The sequence below is a fragment of the Ranitomeya variabilis genome, chromosome 2, assembly GCF_051348905.1.
Source record: "Ranitomeya variabilis isolate aRanVar5 chromosome 2, aRanVar5.hap1, whole genome shotgun sequence".
Lineage (NCBI taxonomy): Eukaryota > Metazoa > Chordata > Amphibia > Anura > Dendrobatidae > Ranitomeya > Ranitomeya variabilis.
Window position 1 is genome coordinate 1,021,942,526 of NC_135233.1, and position 24,748 is coordinate 1,021,967,273.

Genomic DNA, 24,748 nt, shown 5'->3' on the forward strand with positions numbered 1-24,748 from the left:
GATTAGCACAATCGGCCCGATTCTTTCCTATGAGAGAAAATACGGTCGAGTGACCATAGCTTAGAGGGAATCTTGTCAGAAGGATCAACCCTCCTAAGCCGTCTATATAAGCACATAAATCATAGGAAGATGAATAAAATGATACCTTGTTATCTGTGATCCAATGTCCCCCGTTATATGAAAGAGGGGAGTCACCAGTGCGTGAGACTGTCAGCCATTACATGTCTCACACTGGTAACACCATCTTCAGATTAAAATAAGCTCTGGAGGCAGATTCTCAGGGAGATCTATAACCACCAATGAAAGAAGCTCTGGAGGCAGATTCTCAGGGAGATCTATAACCACCCATTAAATAAGCTCTGGAGGCAGATTCTCAAGGAGATCTCTAGCCACCCATAGATCTTAACAGATCATTTACATACTGAGAAAAATGTGGGTTTCTCTGAAATAAGGCATCAGATCACAGCTATCAAGGTATCATTTCATTCAGCCTCCTATGATCTGTGTGACCATATACAGGTCCTTCTCAAAAAATTAGCATATAGTGTTAAATTTCATTATTTACCATAATGTAATGATTACAATTAAACTTTCATATACTATAGATTCATTATCCACCAACTGAAATTTGTCAGGTCTTTTATTGTTTTAATACTGATGATTTTGGCATACAACTCCTGATAACCCAAAAAACCTGTCTCAATAAATTAGCATATCAAGAAAAGGTTCTCTAAATGACCTATTACCCTAATCTTCTGAATCAACTAATTAACTCTAAACACATGCAAAAGATACCTGAGGCTTTTAAAAACTCCCTGCCTGGTTCATTACTCAAAACCCCCATCATGGGTAAGACTAGCGACCTGACAGATGTCAAGAAGGCCATCATTGACACCCTCAAGCAAGAGGGTAAGACCCAGAAAGAAATTTCTCAACAAATAGGCTGTTCCCAGAGTGCTGTATCAAGGCACCTCAATGGCAAGTCTGTTGGAAGGAAACAATGTGGCAGAAAACGCTGTACAACGAGAAGAGGTGACCGGACCCTGAGGAAGATTGTGGAGAAGGACAGATTCCAGACCTTGGGGAACCTGAGGAAGCAGTGGACTGAGTCTGGTGTGGAAACATCCAGAGCCACCGTGCACAGGCGTGTGCAGGAAATGGGCTACAGGTGCCGCATTCCCCAGGTAAAGCCACTTTTGAACCATAAACAGCGGCAGAAGCGCCTGACCTGGGCTACAGAGAAGCAGCACTGGACTGTTGCTAAGTGGTCCCAAGTACTTTTTTCTGATGAAAGCAAATTTTGCATGTCATTCGGAAATCAAGGTGCCAGAGTCTGGAGGAAGACTGGGGAGAAGGAAATGCCAAAATGCCTGAAGTCCAGTGTCAAGTACCCACAATCAGTGATGGTGTGGGGTGCCATGTCAGCTGCTGGTGTTGGTCCACTGTGTTTCATCAAGGGCAGGGTCAATGCAGCTAGCTATCAGGAGATTTTGGAGCACTTCATGCTTCCATCGGCTGAAATGCTTTATGGAGATGAAGATTTCATTTTTCAGCACGACCTGGCACCTGCTCACAGTGCCAAAACCACTGGTAAATGGTTTACTGACCATGGTATTACTGTGCTCAATTGGCCTGCCAACTCTCCTGACCTGAACCCCATAGAGAATCTGTGGGATATTGTGAAGAGAAAGTTGAGAGACGCAAGACCCAACACTCTGGATGAGCTTAAGGCCGCTATTGAAGCATCCTGGGCCTCCATAACATCTCAGCAGTGTCACAGGCTGATTGCCTCCATGCCACGCCGCATTGAAGCAGTCATTTCTGCCAAAGGATTCCCGACCAAGTATTGAGTGCATAACTGAACATTATTATTTGATGGTTTTTTTGTTTGGTATTAAAAAACACTTTTATTTGATTGGTCGGGTGAAATATGCTAATTTATTGAGACAGGTTTTTTGGGTTATCAGGAGTTGTATGCCAAAATCATCAGTATTAAAACAATAAAAGACCTGACAAATTTCAGTTGGTGGATAATGAATCTATAGTATATGAAAGTTTAATTGTAATCATTACATTATGGTAAATAATGAAATTTAACACTATATGCTAATTTTTTGAGAAGGACCTGTAGACGGCTTAGAAGGGTTGATGCTACTGACATTCCATTTACAGGGTTTGTCCCAGCTCTATGAGGGGACACTATGGTATAGCACTAGGGAATCAGTTCAATACCCTTTTACCACTAATAAGGAAAAAAAAAATACTCCTGAGTATACATTAAAGGGGTTCTTAGATGAAACACGGTCACATATACACTGTATAGATAAGTAACTGATCATTGGGGATCCGACTGCTAGGACCTACACTAATTGGCAGAGCGGAGATGTTCATCCCTGACGGGGCACCTTTATTCCCGTGGAGGGGCAGTTCCGATGTTTGACTGCTGCTCCAATCATTCCTTATAGGGATGCTGGTAAAAGCCAAATGCATGCGCACGGCTAATCCATTCTGAAAGTGAAGTGCGACCCTTTCTGCCAATTGGTTCGGGTGCCAGCAGTCGGACCCCAGAAAATCAGTAAGTTATTGTGTGCATAAGTAACAACTTTTCACTGGATAACCATTTCAATTAAAGCTTATTCACAGTTCTGCAACATTTTTTCATATCAATAACTAGGCATGCTGTCAATATAAACATTCCCATTTACATCCAGAAACTGACCCAGGCATGTCCTGCTCATACGGACGCAGGGCATGCGAGCAGAACTAGGTCTGAACATGTTGCCTGCCTGTGGATATGTACAACGAATTATTTCTATGCAAAGACTACAAGAGCTGGAAAATTATGAAGAATTGAAAACAGTCCATTAGGAAAGGAGAATAATGTTCTATTATACAGTGATCGCTTTTCTTAGCATTTGCCACACTGGCGAGACTGGCACCCAAGACGCTGGCACCCAAGACACTGGCGAGGGACCCAAGACACTGGCGAGGCTGGCACCAAAGACACTGGCGATAGTCGTATCATTTTATTTTTTGGTACATGAACAAGGACGTCTGAATGAGGCCATGGGGCATATTGAAACATTGTTGATGTGTAGCCAGTTAAAATAAAAAAAAAAAAAGGAAAATATGAAAGAAGCCAAAGTTTATAAATACTGTAACATTGTAACAATTTTATTATAGATATATATATCCTTTAGACATTGAGCAACCTGCACACAGATATATAATAACATAGAAATGCAATCCTTATATACACTCATATTTACATGACCAGAAAAAGATAAACTGTACAAAACATATTGCACAAAGCTTTTCTTAAATATACAAAAAAAGGTACCTTGGCCTCTGTGCATGATATACAATAAAAGTCTGAACATTGAACTTTACATTGTCCACAACTGAAGCCACAGAGTTACTTTGGTCGATTCAGACTGCTCGCAATAATGTCAGGATAACATATAACAGCCCTGGAGTAAGGATTATTTGAAAGCAGCAAAGGAATGTTCCAGAAATTGACATTTATATACATAGCTTAAATTCCACTTTCCAGTGTCACTACTTACACGTACAAGGTATTCACATATATGCAAGCAAAAAAGAAAATGGCCCCATAATGTATTGTGTAGCTGTAGCGGAGCTGAGCAGGGCTGATTTGGCACATGTCCTCCTCTTAACATATCATTTACATGTGACTGCATAGGACTGCTGGTAAACCAATTAAGTAATCACAATACACTAATTATGAAACCCCCAAAAGTTGACAAATTGAACTCTGCTACAACTACAAATGCGCAGCTTGAAAAACTGCAAAATGTGGCAGCCGTGTCGCTATTAGTGTCTACAGCCATGATTGCAGCGCAACAATATTGCATCAAACAAGTCACATCAGCTGTGAAAAAAGCCATGAAATGCAAATATTAAATCCACCGTTTGCATATAAAGAACAGACATAGCGTGCATATCTCATTAGCCGGGGTCACTAGGTGCAATATTAGTCAAATATTCAAAATTAACAGTCGTCTCACCCATACAATGAGGTTTAACACGTTTTTATGAAATAGATCTATATATTTTTTATAAATCCTTTTATCAATAACAGTATGGATGGGATCTATTGTTTGGAATGCTGCATTTTGATAGGATATATCATAGGTAACTGTAGTGCTATGTATCTTGTACACACATTTAAGGTGACTTGGGTTTATGGGATTAATAGGGAACGAGATCCTTAGATCACCCCTCAGTGATCCACAGCAGGGGTCCCATGTATGAGAGGGGAAACAGTCTCCAATACTATCAGGATCACTTGGTCGACCCACACGTGTTGCATTAAAGAGGCTGTATAAGAAAATGATGGCTACTTAAATTATAGAAAGTGCAACCCTTAAGGCCAAGTTCACACTGGGTGTTTTTATGCCAATTTTCCGCTGCGTTTTACAGTACCATCAAAACCTACGAAATTTCAGATCTCATGCACACACTGATTTTTTTTTTGTCATCAGCATCTTGTGCTTTACATGGTTTTTTGGACAGAGCATGGGACTTCTTTTGTTTTTCACTCATTGACTTGAATGTGTGGTGAATAAAATGCTGAATGAAAGAAAAAAAAAAAAAAGCAGGTATCAGATTCTGCTGCGTTTTTGTGGCAAACCTGATTCTACGGAATAGGACTTTTTTATTCAACACTAAACTTTATCAGCATACACAAGAGACAAATCAGCATGCCAAAACCGCAGAAGGAAAAAACAAGGAATACATGCTTTCATCTGCAGCTTTTTTTAATGCCAAGAGATCGGGTTTTGCTTCCAAAAAATAAAGCTGAAAAATGTCCAGTGTGTGCAACTCGCCCTATTCCACATAAATGTGGCCGAGTTGTGGTGTAGTTTCCAGGAGAAAGCATCCATGTTTTTCCAATACCCTACAGTCCTTGTATTCAATGACCTTCCTCTCCAAAACAGGTAGAGTCTCTTCCCATAACAGCAGGTACAAAACACAAATGCCACCGACTCGCCAAGTGGGCGCCAAATAATGGCCGTCCTTCCTGCACGGTGACGTCTAGCTGGAAACAAGGCTCAGCCTGCGACAAGGTGCGCAGAGCAGTTTTCTGCATAGTTTTCCCCCACAAGTGGGAATGTGTAATAAATTGTAAAACAACAACTCCTTTTCCTCCAGTTCTGTATAAACAGCTCTCTGCTCCTTAAGACAAGTCTCAGCAATCTGCAGATTAATTTACAGCACTTTGGGCGATGAGAACCAGAGACAGTAGCCCCGGGTCACAGAAGGCAGGAGACATTAGCATTTAAAGACCACATCAATTAGCCGACTTTTATCCTTTCTCCATGGGGCTCATTGGTCTTTATAAATGGACGTGCTCTGCACATGCAGATTACCGAGCTAATTTCAGGATTCTAATCTATACTCCTATGTAACAGTTTAGTTATTTTAATCTCTTGCATAGCGCCATTGATCCCACAGCGATTTACAGACATTATCAGCACTGTCCCCATAGGTGCCCAATCTAAACTTCCTATCATTAGGTCTTTGGAGTGCGGGAGGAAACTGGAGAACCCAAAGAAAACCCACGCAAACACGGGGAGAACATACAAACTGTTTGCAAATGTCCTCGGTAGGATTTGGATCCAGGACCACAGCGCTACAAAGCAACAGTGCTAACCACTGAGCATCCATACAGTGCTAATCACTGAGCATCAATACAGTGCTAACCACTGAGCCACAATGCATATGTGATATGTAGCAAAGAATAGTTCAATGGGACATCCCAATGCATAGTTTGTGGGTCTTCATAGACCAGTAGAAACCAGTACACCAGCTGTAGTACATGAGATCTAGTCCTGGTTCTCCTTACATTTAGCTGCATATTAATAAAGCAAGATTAGATGCTGAATCTGCTGATAATGGGAAAGTGTTATCCACCAATGGTGCTACATATAGTCCATTTACATATTGGACCCCATGAATAAAACACTTTGTCTTAACTTCTGTAATTATAGGGTCACATCCAGCACTAATAGGGTCACCAGCGTAAATGGCCACACTTATGCATCACACACGTGGTACACCTCTTCACAGATAAGCAGCAGTCCAACGTGACAAAGCCTTCCATCTAACATGTAGAAACAGGCCACAGTTATGAATTTGGGGTATCTACACAAATGGGGTACAGCCTGAGTGTTAAAGTAATGCCAGTGGTGAAGGGTCAGGAAACAGTAAAAACATCAGGAGAAATATTTGCATGGCTTCACATGACTTAAGGAAAAAAAGTTAGGTTTGATTGATAAGACTGCGGCTTCAAGGCAACTTGGGCTGTGACACAGGTCACGTGGCCAAAGATCGCTGTAAGCCGCTGCCACATTGTAGGATAGTGCAGGTGAATGGGGAACATTGCGGCTGGCCTGATCTACAGTGGTCTTTGTCATATGGCCCCAGCCTACGTTCACATGTCCAGTAACCTTCCGTTACATCGGATCCAGCAGCAATCCGGCAACAGGAAAATTGTGCAGAGAACTTTTTTGCCAACTAAGAATGGATTTCAACCGGATCAGTTTTTTTTTTTTTTGTTGTTTTTTTTTTTTTTAACATTGAAGTCTACAGAAAAAGGATCTGTTACATAGCCAGACGTTTTCTTCCATTTAAAAACAATCCAATGAGAAATAAACGGATCCTTCAAATGAAAGAAAAACTGATGACTATTTAGACCTCAATGTTAAAAAACTGATCCAGCTGAAATCCATTTTTTTTTTTTAGCTGGTCAAGAAAGTTGTATCTGCACAAATTTTTTGTCAACGGATTGTGCCTGGATCCATTCTAATGGAGGATTACTGGGAATGTGAGCACAGCCTGAGGCTATATGGTGACTTTTGGTCATGTTAAAATTGCTACAATACTGGGATTATTTACCGAGGGAAACATTCACATTGTGTTTGGGTACAGCTGTCATTTTACCGACTTCTGGTTGACCAGGATTAAAAAAAAAAAATTGCTTTTTTTTCCCAGAAACTGCGTCACACTTGACCTTTGGCCGTCTATGGTATTGCAGCATATAAAGTGAATATGCCTCATCTGTAATACCAGACATATCGCATGGACAAATGCGGCTATATAGCCAGGAAAAAAACAACCAAAAAAAAAACAAAACAGCAGAGCGTTCTTCATAAACTTGGACAACCAATTTAACCCTTGCCTGAAGGATGGGGTAGTGAAAATTGCTCAAAACTAATACCTTTTTTTTTTCTCTACTGAAAAAAGCCCTGGGATAATTGAGCTGCGTCTTGAGCCCAGAATGTCTCCGGCTGATCCAGAAGCAGGTGACATGTGAGCTGTACCTTCTTCTTCTTCTGTTTATTTAGGTTGATTCACTCCACAAAGCCCCCGCCTGGGAGCCAAATGGTAGAGCTGCAGGCAACTTGTCAGCTAAAATCCGCATTCCATGCAAAAAAGTCAGAAAGGGCGGATTATAAATATGGTGACTTCACTAAATCCCTAATCTACACTCCTATCCTGTCTGTCACATGCAAGCATGAACCAAAAAATATAAAAAGACCTCATATGCAAAAACTGGTGGCACAGCACCCCATAGCCACGAACCAGAAAGCTTTCTTCATCTTCCAACTTTCTTCAGTAATATGAAAGCTGTGATCTGATTGGTTTTCTATCGGCAACTGTTTAATATTTTGGCTATTTTACATGACGTCTGTTAAACACTGATACCTTATACAGCACAGCTATATTGGGTTTTGGCTGCAGTTTTTTTTTCTGCATCCAAACGAGTCATTTACAAAGCCCATTTTTTTACCGTTTTTCAGGTGTGGATTACATGTCTGCTTTTTCTAAAGTACGGTACATGAGTCTTATTTCCTAAAAAAAAAAAAACAAAATGCTGTGAAAAATGCTTTTTTTTTTTTTTTTTTTATAAACTCATTGCATTTATGGGTGAAAAAATGCTGAAAGAATTGTCATGCTGCAGATTTATAAAACACTGCAGTTTTCCAGTAAAAAAAATCAAGTTTCTGAAATCTCATAGCTTTTGCTGGTACTGTAAAAAAAAAAAAAAAAGCTACCAAAAACACAATGTGTGAACATAGCCCAATCAGAGTTCTCAACAGTAGATCGGTGAAACCAGAAACGTCAGCTGCCAGAAAACATGGCGAGTTATGTAGGAATATATCTCCTGTACAGCCCTTTACCAACAAGGTACAGTAAAATCCTATCATTTTGTTAGGTGCCAGATTAGGAGACATTCTGGATTATCAGAAAAAAAAAAAAGAAAAAAAAATTATATATATATATATATATATATATATATATATATATATATATATATATATATATATATATATATATATATACACATACATATATATACATACATACATATATAGATCTTCATGATCTATTATACTATTTGTCTATCGCTACTATAGCGATATAGGTCTGTGCAGCAGCTGGCCTTACCTTATGGAGCCATGCATGATGGTTTCTTTGGGAGCGCACACCGGGGGTTACCCACTTTCCTTTTAAATCATCCTTATAAATGCACATTTCTGTATGTTTCGGTGCTTTTTTGTATTTTGGCTACTTAGCTTGTAATTTGTATGTTATTTAATAAAGCATTTTTTTACCATTTAAACACCCTTATGCTCCTGTGTCTCTCCTTGTTCCAATGATTTGCATGGAGTTGGTTTTTTCTTTTGGTGGGGGGTTATAGTGCACTATTCAGTGCCTGTCGCTCTTTCTGTTTTCCCCCCACTGTTATATATTATGTTGCCTGATTCTGTTATCATATATATATATATATATATATATATATATATATATACATACATATATATATATACATACACACACACATTCTATTTACACACAGGTAAATAATTTCTAGTTAAACAAGAGCAATCCTACTGTCTCCTAATCTGTAATCTCCCATCAGTCTGCTGCCTCCTGAGATCACCACCACCATTTCTATACAATCACCGGCTGCATTCATGGGAAAAGAGAGCGACGCAGTTGCTAATATCCCAGGGAAGGAAATGGAGTCTGACAGAGAGAAATGTTATTGGTCCGTGTTTATATCGATCAATAGAATAAATAAATGATAACACAACCTCAGCAGACACGCAGGGTTATCCGGTGTCCTGGGGAGGATGCTATATGATTATCTTAGAAAACTGCTTAAATAACAATCCCATAACACAGCATTGTTACTGCCCATAGAGGAATATAACAGAACCTGGAGTAATGTGACTGATGCTTTTAGGACAGGTCTAACTACCATAACCAAAGGCTTGATACATTTTTAGGCCAGCAGTGGGGGTCTCTACCCCTCCAGGATATTATTGGATTACCATCGCTTGTATAGGAAGCATTTCTGTTACTGACACAATATTATTATGCTGTTTGGTGAGTGAACCATTTAGTAGAGATTGGCGGGATGACACACAGGTCACTCTGATCCTCCATGTCTGTAGTAATACAGATGTAGCAGAGCGGAGGATGCCATTTACATAGGACTGCAGGTCAGCTCAGTGCACTGCCCCGGTGGCAGGATGAATACTCTGCTACATCTGGGATCAGAACATAAACAATCTGATACATTGTAACATAAACAGAGATGGCCACATTAACCCCATCCAGGATCATGGAGCATCCACACACATCTACAACACGAGTGGGTGCAGGCAACAATCCCGCAGCAGCAATCTTGGTGCAGGACCCTGGTATAAGCCCCCCAGTGTTCGGATCCCACCTCCCATGGCGGCCGGTCGCTGTCCAGCAGCTCCTGCCATCACTGCCCCTGTTCCTTGGCACACAGGCCGCTGGATGGTGTGGCACTACAAGTGCCAGTAACGAGTGTAGGCGGCTGCAGCCATGGGGGGCTCAGGGTAAGTCGGGCGATGCCCCCCGGGTCTCCTTGGCCTTCTTGCAGCTGTACAGCCACTTGATGATGCGGGCATTGCGCTCGATGACGGACGTGTTGCTGTTGCCGCCCGGGAGGTGCCCGCTGAGCGGCTCGTCCTCCTGCAGAGCCCCGGTGCTGCCCCCGCTCCTCCTGCTGAAGCCGCTGTCCGAGGTGGCCACACTGGCACTGCGCAGCCGGTGCCCACCCGTGGGGTCCAGCACGTCCTCCGGGGCCGCGATGAAGCGCTCCTTGCCCAGCTCCTCCACCACCTCGGGCTCCAGGCCGCAGTACTTGAAAAACGTGTCAAAATCGGAGAAAGAGCGGGAGTATCGGGAGCTGATGTCGGACTGGGATCGGTGCAGCCCAGTCCTGGGGCGCGGCTCGTTTCGACACTCCGCACTAGAGGGCGCCAGAGTGACCAGGGCTTTCTCCTTGGCGCCGCCCAGGAAGAGCCTCCTGACCAGCCCGCTCCGCGCCTCCTCCGCCTCTCCGCGGTTCTTCTGCCGGTAGATGACCAGGGAGTCCGGCCGTAACAGCCTCTTGCTGCTGCCTCTCCTGACCGGGGCCCCGGGGTGGGAGCCGGGGGTGCTGTCCGCCTCCTGCTGGCTCTTGCTGCTGCCCCTAGAGCTGCTGGCGCTGCTGCTCTCTGACGCCGAGCTGCCCGTCACCTTCTGGCTCTTCACGTACTTGGCCTTATCTGCCGCCAGCCTCTCCACCGCGCTCAGGGTGCCCCGGGCTGGGGTGCCGGTCTCTATCTGCCGGCGCAGGTACTCGGGGCCCCGGGTGAGCAGCCGTATGGGCAGCACCGGGCTGTGGTGCTGCAGCTGCGCCATGGGCTGCATCCTCACCGCGCTCATCACCTCAGTAGGCATAGTCTCGCTGCTCGCAGTGCACAGGTGAGAGCGCTGCCGGTGACCACACGCCGCCCGGGCTAGTCTGCCGTGTCTCTCTGCCGCTGCACTCCCCTGGAACAGGCAGATTACTGCTCCCGCCTCCACCAATCAGCGCGCGCCGTTAGGAGGGGGCGTGGCCGGCACGCGTTCATCATCCCTGCAGTGATCACAACGCTGTGTTGCGTCCCCGCCCGCGTGTTTTTTTTCAGGATGTCAGAAGTGTGCAAACCCGAGTGGGACCATTAGTCCCAGCAGTATGGCCGTGGGCCTCTTTCACACTAGCGTCGCTATGCGTCGTTTTGCAGAAAAAACGCATCCTGCAAAAGTGCTTGCAGGATGCGTTTTTTCTCCATAGACTTTTATTAATTAGCGACGCATTGCCACACGTCGCAACCGTCGTGCGACGGTTGCGTCGGACCGTCGCCTCCAAAAAACGTTGCTTGTAACGTTTTTTGGTGCGTCGTTTGCAGCATTTCCGACCGCGCATGCGCGGCTGGAACTCTGCCCCCGCCTCCCCGCACCTCACAATGGGGCAGCGGATGCGTTGGAAAACTGCATCCGCTGCCCCCGTTGTGCGGCACATTCACAGCTAGCGTCGGTGCGCCGCAACGTCGCATAGCAATGTGCAGTGCACGACGCTAGTGTGAAAGTAGCCTTAGTGATGCAGTGTGACTCATTGCCACACGTCGCAACCGTCGTGCGATGGTTGCGTCGTGTTGCGTCGGACCGTCGCCACCAAAAAACATTACATGTAAGGCTACTTTCACATTAGCATCGTGCACTGCACGGATGCGTTGAAAAACAGTATCCGCTGACCCCGTTGTGCGGCATTGTGAGGTGCGGGGAGGAGGGGGCGGAGTTCCGGCCGCGCATGCGCGGTCGGAAAAGACGGGAACGACACACCAAAAAACATTACAAGCAACTTTTTTTGGTGGCGATGGTCCGACGCAACGACGTTGCACGACGGTTGCGACGTGTGGCAATGCGTCGCACTGCGTCGCTAATGCAAGTCAATGGAGAAAAAACACAAAAACATTTGCAGGATGCGTTTTTTCTCCAAAACGACGCATAGCGACGTGCAGTGCATGACGCTAGTGTGAAAGTAGCCTAACGTTTTTTGGTGCGTCGTCTGCAGTATTTCCGACCGCGCATGCGCGGACGGAACTCTGCCCCGACTCCCCGCACCTCACAATGGGGCAGCGGATGCGTTGAAAAACAGCATCCGCTGCCCCCGTTGTGCGGCGCTTCCACATTATGCGTCGGTGCGTCGCAAAGTCGCATTGCGACGTGCAGTGCACGACGCTAATGTGAAAGTAGCCTTATTCCACGACACTCACACCTGTCACTTACTGAGCTTCCCTGCACGACCACAGGGGGACGCACAGAGAAGGGGTCCCTGTGCTGAGCACTATATGGGCCCTCACACTGCCCAAATGCGCCTTCTCTGGACGTGGTGGTGGCCCCTCTGCCACCAATGGTGCCCGCCCTTAGACTGACACTTGTGGGGGTACCACTGTGACAATGGGGAGTTAGCTGCGTCTGTGAGGGTATTATGAGGCTGTTCACACCTGCGTCAGGAGTTCCGGTTTCCACATACGTTTTCTGTGATTTTACGGCTAAAGCACGCACCCATTATAGTCTATGGGGGCTGTTCACATGTCCCTGTTTTATTTTGCAGACCGTGTGCCCCCCCAAAATCACGGAAACATGTTTTTAATCCGAATCAGGGTCAAAATGACCCACTAAAGTCTATGGACCCATGAAATCACAGACGCTGCCATCCATGTGTTGTCCGTGAATAACACTATGATGGATGGGACAAGTTTTGGTCATTTTTGTTTCCATACTAAAAATTCTTTGCACACTGAGGAAAATCTGGACTTTTTTTTTTGTAAAAAAAATGGACGTCTGAATGAGGCCTTATAGGAAGAGAAGAAACATAATCTATGAAGTCTAAAGCAGTTAAAAGAAGCAACGAAAGACGAAACATGCGCAGCGAGTCATTGTGACATCCTGCCCCTATGTTCACAGGTTTTTTTAATGTTTTTTTCAGGTGTAATTCATCTGGGTGTCATATGCACGTACCATGAGCTGAGGATTTGTGTGCGAGAAATACACAGTATATGGCCACGTTCACACACTCAGTATTTGGTCAGTTTTTTACCTCAGTTTTTGTAAGCCAAGTGGGTGATAAATACAGAAGTGGTGACATGTTTCTATTATACTTTCCCTCTGACTGTTCCACTTGTGGTTTTGCCATACAAATACTGAGGTAACCTACTGACCAAATACTGATGATGTGAATGAAGCCTAAGGGCTTGTGCACACGATCGTACTTTTATTATCCCATTAAAAAATCTCGCACTCGGACCAATGTTATTCAATGGGACCGTGCAGATGAACTCATTCTTTCAGGATTTTCCCCTGGAAATCAGATCATTTAAGTCTATGGGTGTGAGAAAAACCTGCCATATAGAGTCACAGCACAGCGTCCGATTTTGACATTGCAGTTCTGTAACATAGGAAACTAAATGATTAATAGCCGTAAAAAAAAACAAAAAAAAAAACATTGCATATATATGACAAGTGAGAAAAAAATCTTCCCACTTTTCTGGATGAAACGCTGAACAACGTTTTATCCGCTCGTGTGAACCTACACTAAGTCAGAATCAGCTTAGTCGGTCATTCAATCATAAGTCTCATCTACACTTTTAGGACATTTTCTAAATTGACCAGCGGCGTAATGGTAATTTTTACTGCGAATTTAGATTGCAGATTTTATGCTTTGCAAAGCACGAGGTGGAATTCACAGCAATTCGGTAATGATCTGCATTGAAGGCTTTGTACATATTTTTTTTTTAAACTTCCCTCTCCAACATCACTGAAGGAGAGCTTACTCACCTCCTTTCCAAATCACACCTCACCACCTGTGCACTTGACCCCATCCCTTCTCACCTTCTCCCCAACCTCACTAACATGCTCATTCCAGCCCTAACTCATCTCTTCAACCTATCGCTATCTTCTGGTACCTTCCCCTCTGCCTTCAAACATGCCACCATCACACCCATCCTCAAAAAAGCTAACCTTGACCCAACTGCTATACCCAGCTATCGCCCCATATCACTGCTCCCATTTGCTTCCAAACTCCTTGAGCAGCATGTCCATGCTCAACTTTCCTTCCGCCTCTCATCTAACTCTCTCCTTGACAACCTCCAATCTGGCTTCCGCCCCCACCACTCCACCGAAACTGCCCTGACCAAAATTACTAATGACTTACTCACAGCCAAAGCTAACAGACAGTTCTCCATCCTCCTCCTTCTCGACCTGTCCGCTGCCTTTGACACAGTTGACCACTGCCTACTGCTACAGATTCTTTCTTCCCTTTCTTCCATCAAAGACCTAGCCCTGTCCTGGTTTGCCTCATACCTTTCCGACCGCACATTTAGTGTTTCCCACTCCCACACTACCTCCTCATCCCACCCTACCTCCTCATCCCACCCTCTCTCTGTTGGGGTACCTCAAGGCTCTGTTCTGGGGCCCCTACTTTTTTTCCATCTATACCCTTGACCTACGACAACTCATAAAGTCCCATGACAACACTGAGATCTACCTCTCTGGCCCAGACGTCACCTCTCTGCTGTCCAGAATACCGGAGTGTCTATCAGCCATATCCTCCTTCTTCACCTCTCGCTTCCTAAAACTCAGTGTAGACAAAACCGAACTCATCTTTCCTCCATCTCGTGTATCTCCCCTACCCGACCTATCTATTATGGTAAACGGCATCACGCTCTCTCCCGTACCTGAAACCCGCTGCCTTGGAGTAACTCTCGACTCTGCCCTGTCCTTCAAACCACACGTCCAAACTATCGCCACCTCCTGTAGCCTCCAACTTTAAATAATAATAATCTTTATTTTTATATAGCGCTAACATATTCCGCAGCACTCTACAGTTTGCACACATTATCATCGCTGTCCCCGATGGGGCTCACAATCTAAATTCCCTATCAGTATGTCTTTGGAATGTGGGAGGAAACCGGAGTACCCGGAGGAAACCCATGCAAACACGGGGAGAACATGCAAACTCCTTGCAACTCAAAAATATTGCCAGAATCCGTCCCTTCCTCAGCCCTCAATCTACTAAAACCTTCCTCTGTGGCCTCCCCGCTAACTCTTTTGCACCTCTCCAGTCTGTCCTCAACTCTGCTGCTCAGCTAGCCCACCTCTCTCCTCGCTACTCCCCTGTTTCTCCCCTCTGCAAATCCCTCCACTGGCTCCCAATTCCCCACGAATCCAGTTCAAACTACTAGTACTGACCTACAAAGCCATCTACAACCTGTCCCCACCCTATATCTCTGAACTAATCTCTCAATATCTTCCCTCACGCAATCTTCGATCCTCCCAAGACCTCCTACTCTCCTCCACACTTATTTGTTCCTCACACAACCACCGCCTCCAAGATTTCTCCCGAGTACCCCCCATCCTCTGGAATTCCACGCCTCAACACGTCCGACTATCATCCACCTTCAGATCCTTCAGACGGAACCTGAAAACCCATCTCTTCAGGAAAGCTTACAGCCTGCAATAACCATTCTGCCGCCTCACCACCACCAGAGCTGCTGCACCCCCCGACCTTCTGCCTCCTCCCCATTATCTCGTAAAATGTAAATCCGGAAGGACAGGGTCCTCTCCCCTCTGTACCAGTCTGTCATTGTAAATTTGTGTTTTTTCGAGAAGAAGCAATTTTGAAAATCTAGGTGGGAGAGGTTCCCATGAGCGTCTCTACAAAACAAAATGGTTCAAAAATCATATTGCACTCAAAAATGTAATAAATAAACAATCCATTCATCTGCTGAACGAGTTGAATGACAATGGCGAATGAGTTGAACGACGACTGGTGGCTAGTGATGAGCGAATGTGCTCGGATAACGTATTATCCAAGCATGCTTTGTGCTGTGTTATGTCCTTGCCCATGTGTTTTTCTTTTTCCAGGATTTTATTTGTAGTCCACCTTTGACATTTATATATGTCGTGCATGCCCATAATCTTTAAAGGTTATATATACTAAAATGGTGTTATGTCGACATACGTTTCATCTGTATATGGTATTCCGCAGTCCTGACAACAATGGTAAATGCTGCAATATAATTAATAATAGCACTAACAAACCTTAATATTTGTGCAGCCCCACAAGACTAGACAGTATTAAAATGCACCAAATTTATCAAAGTGGTTAATGCTGTTCGATCATTTGGTGCATCTTTTACAACACCTATTAGTTCAGCTTACCAGTCCATAAAAATATGGGCATTACACAGATGTCACAAAATCGGACAATATCTCCAAATTTTGTCTACACAAAAAAATCAGACTTTGAAAAGCCTCATATGGGTCTCTGGTAAAAAAAAAAATAAGATCAATTGGAGCACTCGTAGTATGGCTACAGTGACATGTAAAAGTTTGGGCACCCCTGGTCAAAATTACTGTTATTGGGAACAGTTAAGCAAGTTGAAGATGAAATGATCTCTAAAGGGCCTAAAGTTAAAGATTACACATTTACTTTATATTTAAGGCAACAAAAAAATATATTGTTTCATCTTTTACATTTTAAAAATTAGAAAAAGGAAACTGGGCCGATGCATAAGTTTGGGCACCCTCGGATATGTGTGTGCTCAGATAACTTTGACCAAGGTTTCAGAATTTAATTAGCCTGTTAGGGTTATGGATTGTTCACTATCATCGTTAGGAAAGGCCGGGTCCCAGGTGATGAAAATTTCACAGCTTTATAAACATCCAGCCTCCTCTAACCTTGTGCCAAAAACAGCATCCATGGTTTTTTTTAAGCAGCTACCTAGCACTCTGAAAATGGTGGAGGCCCACAAAGCAGGAGATGTTGTTATAAGAGGATAACAAAGTGGCTTCAAGTTGTCTTTTTCTCAGTTTGGAATGAAATTAAGAAATGGCAGTTACCAGGAACAGCGGAGGTCATGATAAGGTCTGGAAGACCAAGCAAACTTTCAGTGACACCTGCTCGTAGGATTGCTAGAGAGACAAATCAGAACCTCCGCTTGACTGGAAAAGACCTTCAGAAAGATTTAGCAGACTCTGGAGTTGTGGTACATTGCTGTACTGTTTAGAGACACCAGCACAAATATGGTGTCACAGGAATACTTGCCGAGTGATGCATACTCTGCAATTTCTAATTATTTCTTTGCACATCATTCTGATATATATGAATCTATGGATCTTACACCCTCAGGGGCAATAGTAGGTGCATATTTCAATTTTATGATATTACCTGTTATTTCCTGTTTCATTACTTAGTTGTCATTCATCACCTTAGGATGATCATGGTTTGATCAGGCATTTATAGATACTCTCCGCATGAGGAATCACATTTACTTCATATGATTTTTGATTTTTTTTCAGTTCTTTGCATTTTTGAGGTCATCTCTATATTAAATATATATTACTTGATCATATCTGTGCTGACAAGTTTTCAGTTTGAACTATTGTCCAGTGGACAAGGCTTGAATATCCACTCAGAGGTGTTTAGGTTGGCTCTCTTACCTTTATAATTATTATGTCACACCAGTAGGGCCTTACAGGGACCCTCAGAGAGAGCCGTCGTGGAGCAGGGGCGCCATTTGCGTTCAAGAGGGTGCCAAGCTCTGCTGACAGGTAAGGACCAGCTTAGGGTATACTACAGGTTTACTGCCCTTCCACCTGTATCAATAGCCTTGTTATAGCTTTGGATATAGTATCTTTGACTGGGCATTTTCTTCTTTTTTTTGTTTTTTTATTCATTTATTTTTGTATTTTAATTGATACTAATAAACAGTGATTTTATGTGTATAGTCTATGAATCTACTGGTGTCACGGGTCAACAGAGAGGGGGCAGAAGATTGCAGCGACTGGTCACACAAAGTCCTGCACTTATTAGAACTGCTTCACCATACTAATAAACTGTGCAGGTTTTCCTTGCTCTGTCATGGCAAGGGTTAAGCAGTTCAGTTGATCTCTAGAATCTCTCCGTCCTGAATTGTCTCAGCTGTTCTGTGTTAGCCACTCCCTTCTGGTATATATACTCCTCACTGGTATATGGGAGTTGCCAATAATAGTTCTACTTCCTGGGTTGGTGGTGAAGGAGAAAGTTCAATGTTTGGAATAGCTGGTTGGAGAGTTTCTCTGGAGTTTGTATGCATGTTTATCCTTTTCCTCTCACATTTGGTTCCTCCTTCCTATACCTCTGTTGTATTGTGAGTGTATTTGTATGATAGTAGTTTTCTTTTATCCCTGTCTGTTTACCCTTGTCTGGTAAATGTTTTCCTATACACTTCATCCCCTCACCTCCCTGGGAGGGATCAGATAAGGGTTAGGGTAGAACCATAGCTACCGTAGGTACGAGATCCCGGCGTCTCCACAATCGGAAGGACAGGGTTAAGGTACCGTTACACTAAACGACTTACCAACGATCACGACCAGTGATGCGATCGTTGGTAAGTCGTTGTGTGGTCGCTGGGGAGCTGTCACACAGACAGCTCTCTCCAGCGACCAACGATCAGGGGAACGACTTCGGCATCGTTGAAACTGTCTTCAACGATCCCGAAGTCCCCCTGCAGCACCCGGGTAACCAGGGTAAACATCGGGTTACTAAGTGCAGGGCCGCGCTTAGTAACCCGATATTTACCCTGGTTACCATTGTAAAAGTAAAAAAAAAACACTACATACTCACCTTCTGATGTCTGTCACGTCCCCCGCCGTCCACAGGGTTACGCGCTGCTGCTCAGAGCTTCCTGCACTGACTGAATGTGTCAGTGCCGGCAGCAGCGGTGACGTCACCGCTGTGCTCTGCTTTACGACTGGCCGGCGCTGACACATTCAGTGCAGGTTAGCCGCCGGCGGGGGACGTGACAGACATCAGAAGGTGAGTATGTACTGTTTTTTTTTTACTTTTACAATGGTAACCAGGGTAAATATCGGGTTACTAAGTGTGGCCCTGCGCTTAGTAACCCGATATTTACCCTGGTTACAAGTGAACACATCGCTGGATCGGTGTCACACACACCGATCCAGCGATGACAGCGGGTGATCAGCGACGAAATAAAGTTCTGGACTTCTAGCTCCGACCAGCGATATCACAGCGGGATCCAGATCGCTGCTGCGTGTCAAACACAACGAGATCGCTATCCAGGACGCTGCAACGTCACGGATCGTCGTCGTTCTCGCTGCAAAGTCGCTTAGTGTGACGGTACCTTTAGACTATGGTACCTCTAGTTTGTTGGATTGGGTAGGTGCCCCAGTCCCTTGTCACTATGTGACCTATGGCCTTCATGGAAGAGTCATAAAAAAAAACTCACCTGTGCCCTCACCATCATAAAATTCAGCATCAGAAGTATGCAAAAGAACATCTAAACAAGCCTGATGCATTTTGGAAACAAGTCCTGTGGACCGATGAGGTTAAAATAGAGCTCTTTGGCCACAATGATCAAAGGTACCTGTGGAGAAAAAAGTGCATATAATTTCAGGAAAAGAACATCTGGCCAACTGTTAAGCATTAACTTTACGCTTTTTAGAGATCATTTCATCTTCAACAATAACAGTAATTTTGACCAGGTGTGCCCAAACTTTTACATGCCACTGTAAGTACACACGACCATATAACAAATCGTCTAAATTTCACCCAGAAAACTCGGACGATTTTTTTTAACTTATTTGCCATCCATCTGTAATCTGTTTTTATACATTAGCAGTTATTGAAAATTAGGAAGACCAAATAGATTCTTATGTAAAAGAATTATGATGTATTTGAATGGATATTATATGGGGGCTCCATGTGAAATCCATTTTTTTTTACATATCCATAGATTTGAGCGGGTGAGTCTCATCCAACACATGGTAGAAACTAGTGCATGCTACGATTTTTTTTGGTCTGTGATAAAAACAGCTCATCTGCATTGCCCCATTGGTCCAAGTGCTGACCATGTGCGGTGTGAGTGCTAACCATGTGCGGTCCGAGTGCTGACCATGTGCGTTCCGAGTGCTGACCATGTGCGTTCCGAGTGCTGACCATGTGCGTTCCGAGCGCTGACCATGTGCAGTCTGAGTGCTAACCATGTGTGGTCCGAGTGCTGACCATGTGTGGTCCGAGTGCTGACCATGTGTGGTCCGAGTGCTGACCATGTGCGGTCCGAGTGCTAACCATGTGTGGTCCGAGTGCTGACCATGTGCGGTCCGAGTGCTGACCATGTGCGTTCCGAGTGCTAACCATGTGTGGTCCGAGTGCTGACCATGTGCGTTCCGAGTGCTGACCATGTGCGGTCTGAGTGCTAACCATGTGTGGTCCGAGTGCTGACCATGTGCGTTCCGAGTGCTGAGCATGCGCGGTCCGAGTGTTGACCATGTGTGGTCCGAGTACTGACCATGTGTGGTCCGAGTGCTGACCATGTGCGTTCCGAGTGCTGACCATGTGCGGTCCGAGTGCTGACCATGTGCGGTCCGAGTGCTGACCATGTGCGGTCCGAGTGCTAACCATGTGCGGTCCGAGTGCTGACCATGTGCGGTCCGAGTGTTGATCATGTGCGGTCCGAGTGCTATGTGCGGTCCGTTTTCTTTAATACGAAAATACGTTTGTGTGAATTTGCCCTGTCACAGAGAAAAGAATGCCAGCTTTGATTGTTACTTCTTTCACAGTAAATCCAGTGCTAGAGTTATAATGCAAATAGTCCATAATGTTGAGGATGAGGTTACTCTTAGAAGTGGTTGTGTTACTTTGAAATGTAAATTTCCTAGTGATTGAAGGCGTATTCTGCAGCTATAATTGTAGCCGTCTGTGCCTTCTGACAGTGTGCCCTTGTAATGTGTACCAGAAGTGTAAAAAGGGAAATGTATGATAGTGTAAATTGTCCTGATCATATTGTCACCTCCACCTCCATAGTGATACTATTAACAGGCGGCATGTAGGTTCATGTCCACGTAGAGAGCTTGCTTTACACCCTTTCCCATTGAAGCCAATATTGGGTTTTGTGCATTTTTTCTCTCCCTTCTAAGCATTTTATTTTTTATTTTTCTGACTGCATCGCTGTATGTTGCTTGCTTTGTAGGGTGACTTTCACTTTACCATAAAATGCACTGAAAAATAGGGGGAAAAAATGGATCTGCTCCATGTACCGCATTGTTTAACCCCTTTACGACATTCTCCAGAGGTCAAAAAATACTAGATTGTTTAAATTAAATTTTCACTTCCAAACTTGGTTGTGATTTTAGAGCAACTTGAAGTGTATAGGTCACAAACTTTATTTTCTTATTATTTATTTTAAAACTCCACTTGCAGTTATTTATAATTTTCATGTTCTCTTTATTCTGCTGATGCAATACCATCACAACAGTCCCAAACACTTTTTTTTTGGTTGCTCTTTATGCAAAAAAATGAATTAAAAAAAAGAAGATGTTGGCATGCTATTGGAGCGCCCCCAGACGCAGGGCCGCGGGGTACTCGGTACCGGGCCTCTCTGTCTCGGTCCTGGGGTTGTCACGGTGGCTAGACCCGGTCCGTGACCCTGCTAAGGGGCGTTCAATGAAAGGTGTGATGATGGTGCGTGGTGCAAGGTGCGATGAATAACGAGGACACAGGGTTGCAGTCTCTTTACCTCTTTACTGAAGGCTTCAGGATCCGCAATCCAGAGCACTGCTAACAGGGCTGGCTGAGACCGGCCGGTCCGAAGGCACATCCAGAGTTCCCTTTGCAGGTGGAAATCAGTGCCTACCTTCTAGCGCCTGTGTGTTGTAGTACCTCCCTGCTGAGCACCACGGGATAGTCCTCACAACTGTTGTGTCTGTTTCTGATGTTCTTTCTCACAACTCTCGTTTCTGTTCTGATGTTCTTCTCCGTCCCCCAGATGATTTGGCTAGGACGCACCCGTATGACGGGTAGGCCTGGAGTTCTTCTGGGACCCTAGAGTCGCCCCTCTCCCACAATTGCCTCCTATGTCTGCTTAGGTGATTTAGGTGAGACAGTCAACCTAAAGTCAACTGCCCTGCCGCTGTTTGAAGTAATGCTTGGAGCCCAATACTTCCTCGGCGTTCCGACCACCGGCTACACGCCTCAGTAGGATGTTGCCACGATCTTAAGGCACGACTCCTACTGGTTCTATTCTCCTTTGTGCTGCGATCTCGTTTCTCACTTCTCCACAATAAACCTCGCTTCTTATCCTTTCTTAAGATACCGCCGCAATCAGGTGCAGGCGCGGTTCCGTAACGATCTGTCCTTTTCACTAGGCCTCTGTCAGGATCCCACCCTTGACAGGGACCCCCCTGAATCCTCCCAAGCAACCCCTTCTCTCACTAGGTGTTGCCTGGGCAAAACCCAGTCAGCTTTCTTCCTAACTTCCTATCCAACCCCAAGTTTTACCAGATTGTGAGGAGTGGCCTAATACATAGAACCCTTTGCTCCCCCTGGAGGCCAGAGTGTGAAGTGTAATGTGTGACTGTGATACCTGGTCAGGTGAACTCCTTAAGTGCCATCAGACGTACCATCACTCCCCTTAGTGGCGGAGCGTCGGTACTGCAACGACCAATACTCTGGAGCGCTGCACTCCCCCCGGTTAAATCCAGTACTCCCGGACTGGGAAGAAGAACAACAGTACATGTTAGTAAAAGACATACAAAATTTTGAATTGCAATGAACAAGTACATTTTAACAGTGCTTCCCTTTATGGGAGGTGAGGACACTTGAACGTTACAAACAGAAACATGTTTAAAGTTTTTAAATAACACTTATTAAATGACTGACTATAAACAACCATCTTTACTCAGCCGGGTATCCTATCTACTAAGTGCAAATTCTGGAACAATAATTTAACTTTTCCTTTAAGGGCGTATAGGCTGAACCCACTAAAGGACAACCCTGGTCGGGTTTAAGGCAGCTACACATCAGGAAGACAAACAGTTAACTATTTACAGTTTCAGAGGATCGGGGCTTACTCTGGTTCTGGCGACAGTGGCTTCACCTCACCGACCACCCTTCTCAGCCGAGAACGGGTGGGACCCACAGTCACACGATGGGCCTGGGCAGCCTGATGGTCCGTAGCAGGGGCTTCTGTCATCTTTCCCGCAACGGGTACGGTCCCCTGAGTCTCAGTGGCGGCCTGAAGGGTTACACACCGCTGGATGCCCCGGGCCGTCCAATCGGTCCCTCTTTGCCACCGGGTGTAGGTCACGGCATCCCCGGGTTCCAGGTCGCGATCCACATCGACCTCCCCATAGCAAGGCTCCACCTCGCTCCTGGTAACGTGGACCTTTAGTGGCTCCCCTTCCCTCCTGGGAGTTAAAGATTACCACCACACCCCACTTCGACGGTGGGACTTCCACATTACCCGTTAGGTCGATCGGGGCCGCGTGTCGGGGCTGCTTCTTCCACGCCGCCACCAGGTGTCGTTGGTGTTCCGTCACTGGCAAGATCCTCAGGTCTGGCTCCCGCGGCTCACGACCCTCCGGCAGAGTTTGCGGGTCTGCCGCGGTCGGATCGGACAGAGTGGGGGACGTAGGGGACAGGCGGATCTCCGTCGGATGACCCAACCGGGAACTCACACGAGCGTGGGCCTCTCGGCAGCGCACCAGCTGCCGGGCTTCGGCTGCGGCTACCCAGTCATCAGGCGACTGTCTGCTGGGCCTCTCCATCGGCAGCTCTGCGGCGGCCAGTCCCTGCAGCAGCGGTGAATCCGGGACTGCTGCGGGTGATGCAGCCCTGCGCAGCGCCAGGTCGTCCCCATGCGGTGTCCTGGAAGTCGCCATCTTTGTCCCCTCCTCTGGTTCTTCTTCCCGCACTCTCTTTTGGGGGCGGCCCCGTCTCCATGGTCTCCACCCTCTATAGAGAATGAGGAGGCGGACCTCGGCTGCTGACGGACACGTCCTCAGGATACAGCAATACTTAGACTGGGCGGCCATCGTTCTTCGCGTTCTTCCGCTTGTTTACTCCCACTTCACGCCCTCCTTCTTCTCCTGCGCTCCTCTTAGCGCTGTAATGGCGGCAGTTTTGGCAGGAATCGGCAATACACAGTCTTTGCAATAAATAACAGTTCAAGCACAATTCAGACACAGTTCCAAGGCACACATGACCTGATTGTTCAGGCTTAAGCAAATCCTGTTCATGACGCCAAGTTGGAGCTCCCCCAGACGCAGGGCCGCGGGGTACTCGGTGCCGGGCCTCTCTGTCTCGGTCCTGGGGTTGTCACGGTGGCTAGACCCGGTTTGTGACCCTGCTAAGGGGCGTCCAATGAAAGGTGTGATGATGGTGCGTGGTGCAAGGTGCGATGAATGTTATGGACCTGGTGGTTAGGTGCACCAGGAATGACCTGATAGTTAAACACGGAATCGGGACGAGCTCTGGGGAAATGGGAACTCTGCTGACCGCAAACCCTACTCCTATCAACACAACTAGAAATAGCCGTGGAGCGTGCCTGACTCTGCCTAGACGCCTCCTCACAGCCTAAGAGCCAACTACCCCTAAAGAAAGGAAACAAAGCCTCACTTGCCTCAGAGAAATTTCCCCAAGGTAAAAGCAGCCCCCCACAAGTATTGACTGTGAGTTAAGAGGAAATCACAAACACAAGATGAAATAGGCTTTAGCAAAGGGAGGCCAGTCTAACTAAACAGATTGAGGATAGAAAAGGGATCTTTGCGGTCAACACAAAAAACTACAAAACCACGCAGAGTGTGCAAAAAAAATACCCCCACACCGACTCACGGTGCGGTGGTGCCACTCTGCACCCCCAGAGCTTCCAGCTAGCCAGGCAGTTTCATGATAGCAAGCTGGACTAGACTTAGCAAGAAAAACCATATGTAACAAATGAACAAGCAGGAACTTAGCTTCGCTGGAGTAGACAGGTCCTCAGAAAGATCCAGGAGAGATCTGAACCAGTACTAGAACATTGACAGCTGG

General features: G+C 45.6%; 1 protein-coding gene across 1 annotated transcript; it reads right to left on the reverse strand.

Moving 5' to 3' along the window:
• Nucleotides 1-8,870: 8,870 nt before the first annotated feature.
• On the reverse strand, nucleotides 8,871-10,879 carry FAM110C (family with sequence similarity 110 member C). Its single transcript, XM_077291333.1, has one exon. It carries the CDS (start codon nucleotides 10,789-10,791, stop codon nucleotides 9,898-9,900), a length of 894 nt encoding a protein of 297 aa, XP_077147448.1. The 5' UTR covers nucleotides 10,792-10,879; the 3' UTR covers nucleotides 8,871-9,897.
• Nucleotides 10,880-24,748: the final 13,869 nt, after the last annotated feature.